This window comes from Asparagus officinalis, unplaced genomic scaffold (genome assembly GCF_001876935.1).
Source record: "Asparagus officinalis unplaced genomic scaffold, Aspof.V1 AsparagusV1_Un3019, whole genome shotgun sequence".
Lineage (NCBI taxonomy): Eukaryota > Viridiplantae > Streptophyta > Magnoliopsida > Asparagales > Asparagaceae > Asparagus > Asparagus officinalis.
Window position 1 is genome coordinate 1 of NW_017975278.1, and position 2,935 is coordinate 2,935.

The 2,935-nt window shown below is 35.3% G+C and overlaps 2 protein-coding genes across 4 annotated transcripts; both read left to right on the forward strand.

Moving 5' to 3' along the window:
* The first annotated feature begins 13 nt into the window (after positions 1-13).
* Positions 14-2,916, forward strand: LOC109828631. Of its 3 annotated transcripts, XM_020395590.1 has the most exons (6): positions 15-486; positions 560-948; positions 1,719-2,019; positions 2,101-2,164; positions 2,400-2,513; positions 2,590-2,914. In XM_020395590.1, the coding sequence occupies exons 3-6, from the start codon at positions 1,812-1,814 to the stop codon at positions 2,618-2,620; spliced, it is 417 nt and encodes a 138-aa protein (XP_020251179.1). In that variant the 5' UTR covers positions 15-486; positions 560-948; positions 1,719-1,811; the 3' UTR covers positions 2,621-2,914. The 3 variants fall into 3 exon arrangements, with proteins under 3 accessions (XP_020251177.1, XP_020251178.1, XP_020251179.1); XM_020395588.1 differs by having other exon boundaries at positions 14-486; positions 2,400-2,916; XM_020395589.1 differs by having other exon boundaries at positions 14-486; positions 560-2,019; positions 2,400-2,916.
* LOC109828630 (alpha,alpha-trehalose-phosphate synthase [UDP-forming] 1-like) lies at positions 389-952 on the forward strand (the record flags this gene model as incomplete). The annotated part of the gene is made up of 2 exons (XM_020395587.1): positions 389-486; positions 560-952. Coding segments are annotated over 2 exons (491 nt in total), but the record flags the coding sequence as incomplete, so codon positions are not given.
* Positions 2,917-2,935: the final 19 nt, after the last annotated feature.

The following is a 2,935-nucleotide window of genomic DNA, read 5'->3' on the forward strand; positions in this document are numbered from 1 at the left end:
TGAGCTTTAGTCTTATCTCCACTGCATGGTTGCTTCGTCGTCATGTTAGTTTAGAATAGGGAATTTAATAAAGTTTTTGGAGTTAAAAATGATGCAATGATGGGAGTTTTGTTGCATTAGTTCGTGGGTGGAGGAGGTGGATGCTAAGTTTTAGTGCATGGTTGCTTGTTGCTATAATTGTTTTATATATGATTGAGAATTTTGACCAATTTGGTAGCAATATGGTAGAATGACTAGAATTTTCTTGCATTATTTTAGAGGTGAGGAGGTTGAAGCTAAATTGTATTGCATGATTGCTTCTTGGTCTAATGTTCTATAATGGAGAATTTTAATCACTCGTTAGCGAGATGACTGATGACATAATGAGAATTTGATTGCATTATTTTAGGGGTAAAGGAGGTAGACGCTAAATGGATCGGATGGGTCGGTGTAAATGTGCCAGATGAAATTTGGCAGAGAGCTCTTACAAAAGCTCTAGCTGAAAAGGTATAAAGTTGATGAGCTCTTAACATTCATGCTTTTGTAATCTAATATAAAATGTTGTTATATTTGCAAACAGAGATGCATTCCAGTTTTCCTTGATGAGGAAATAGTGCACCAATATTACAATGGATACTGTAACAACATCCTATGGCCTCTCTTCCATTACCTCGGACTCCCTCAAGAAGATCGATTAGCCACAACCCGTAGCTTCCAGTCTCAGTTTGATGCATACAAGAGGGCAAACCAGATGTTTGCTGATGTTGACAATGAGCACTATGAAGAGGGGGATGTTGTTTGGTGCCATGATTATCATCTAATGTTTCTTCCCAAATGTTTGAAGGAATATAACAGCAATATGAAAGTTGGATGGTTTCTTCATACACCGTTCCCTTCTTCTGAGATTCATAGGACTATTCCATCTCGTTCAGATTTGTTGAGATCTGTTCTTGCGGCTGATTTAGTTGGGTGAGCAACTTTTTTTTGACTGAATACTTTTGTGTGTTTTCTGTTGTTTGCTTAGCACATGGCTTGGTATTCCATGACACTCTACATTCCACTATCTTCAACTTTTCTGCCACATGATATACACAAAGTAAGGCATATGCTTATGAAATTCAGTGAGCAGCTAAAGTATTCCTTTCTATTCACATATATGAATACAAACAAACATTTTTGAAGTAGTTTTAAAATCGTTCCCTTAATCTTTAAAGGACTATCTTATTAACTAAATTGAATGGAAGAAACGGATTCAGTGTACTAACCCTAAAAGTTTAGGACAGATGCTTCAATTTTTTTTCTTTTTTGGTTATTGTTTTACGTCATACCTACACATGAGATTAGATTCATATGCAAGTGACAGGATGGCCGAAAGTTGTAATTTCTTAAGTTTTTCATATTGACCAGACCACACCATTAAATTACCAATATATCTGTTATATGATTGCAACATTTCATCATTCTTTTCTTGAACACCGCATCAAAATAGCATGGTATTCGACGTGAATTTTGTATTTTTGAACTGTTTAGTAGTTCTTGCATCCTTGTTTTATATCTCACCTCCCCCCCCTCTCTATTCCTTTTCTTGTTTTCTTTTTCTTTTTGGCATTTTTGGGATTGTATAATGCAACACAAAGTCAGTGTTTGTTGAGCATTGAGCACATTTTGCTATATTTTTCTTAATGAGATCAACACTTTGTCTACTTACTATGAGTTCCCTTTATTTGTTTGATTTGTAGACTCTTCTAGATTCAGTTGGAGTGTCAATTTGGCAGATGAATGTAGAACCGCTTGATGATTGACCACATTCTAAGAAAATTAACTCACATCAAATGGCCAGTGGAGATGCAAATGATCTTTACAGTGATTGTGAGTCTGGTTGTACTGACGATGATTATGATTTAGATGAATCTCATACTGCATTTATTGGAAAAAATGATCAGCGGGTAGCCGTTGCCTGTGATGATGGTTGTGTACGATTATATTACATGTCCGATACAAATGGACTAACTTATTATAGATCATTTCCTCGAGTTAGCGGTTAGACTCATACACTTACCCTCTCTTTTTTTCACTTTTATAATACCTTTTACAGTAGTTATCAATCATTTTTATGTGCAGGACGCATCCTAAGTGTTGCTTGGAGTTTCAATGCAAAGCTAATATTTTCCGGCAGTAGCGAAGGGTATGTTTCATTAGTTGGCTGCAGCAAGTTTTGCTTAATTTTATTTGCAAAGACTTGTTTACTTCTGCTTGCCTGACTATATCTACAAAGTAGTTGGAAATTTTGAGTTTATTCTTTTCTGCTTGCAATTTAATGAAATTCCCTTCTCAGTTGTTTTACTTATATAACCAATGGATAATTGCTTCATCTATTCCTTCTCCTTGTTTGGTTCTAATACATTTTCTAACTTTTATAGTATCATAAGATGCTGGGACACTACATCATTTCATGAAATTTATCGCATCACAGCTGGCCTTGGTGGCTTGTGTAGTGGACCGGAGTTCTGTGTCTGGTCGTTGCTGTCCTTAAGGTACAAGGATATCTGGTTACTTAATAAGATTTCGACTTCTTCATTGCATCTAAGACTTATTTTATGATGCTTTTAGGTGTGGTACGCTAACGATTTTTTGTTCTTAAAGTCTCACCAATGATCCTCTGTTGTTAGCTTTTAATTTTTCATGCGCGTTATCAGATATATTTAATGCAATGTAATTCTCTATGCTTGGAATGTTATAATGACAAACATCTCAAACTTTTGAGTACTGGCTAACCTGCTTTGCATACTTCTTTCGCTTCTTGTAGGAAAACACAATTATTTACTTTTCATTTCAAAAGACAAAACCAACCAGCGCCATTGTAAAATAACAAGATTTAGATAATGTGTAATAACCAGTCAAACTAATAGTAATCCAATGTGTAAAATTTGGAGAAGGATGAAATGTGCATGTATGG

What these genes read in the sequence shown, in the direction of transcription:
- LOC109828631 (XM_020395589.1), top strand. Translation starts at nt 1,812, where the DNA reads ATGGCCAGTGGAGATGCAAATGATCTTTACAGTGATTGTGAGTCTGGT. An exon ending in ATCATTTCCTCGAGTTAGCG is followed by an intron (nt 2,020 to 2,100) that starts GTTAGACTCATA and finishes TTTTATGTGCAG; the next exon opens with GACGCATCCTAAGTGTTGCT. An exon ending in TTTTCCGGCAGTAGCGAAGG is followed by an intron (nt 2,165 to 2,399) that starts GTATGTTTCATT and finishes TAACTTTTATAG; the next exon opens with TATCATAAGATGCTGGGACA.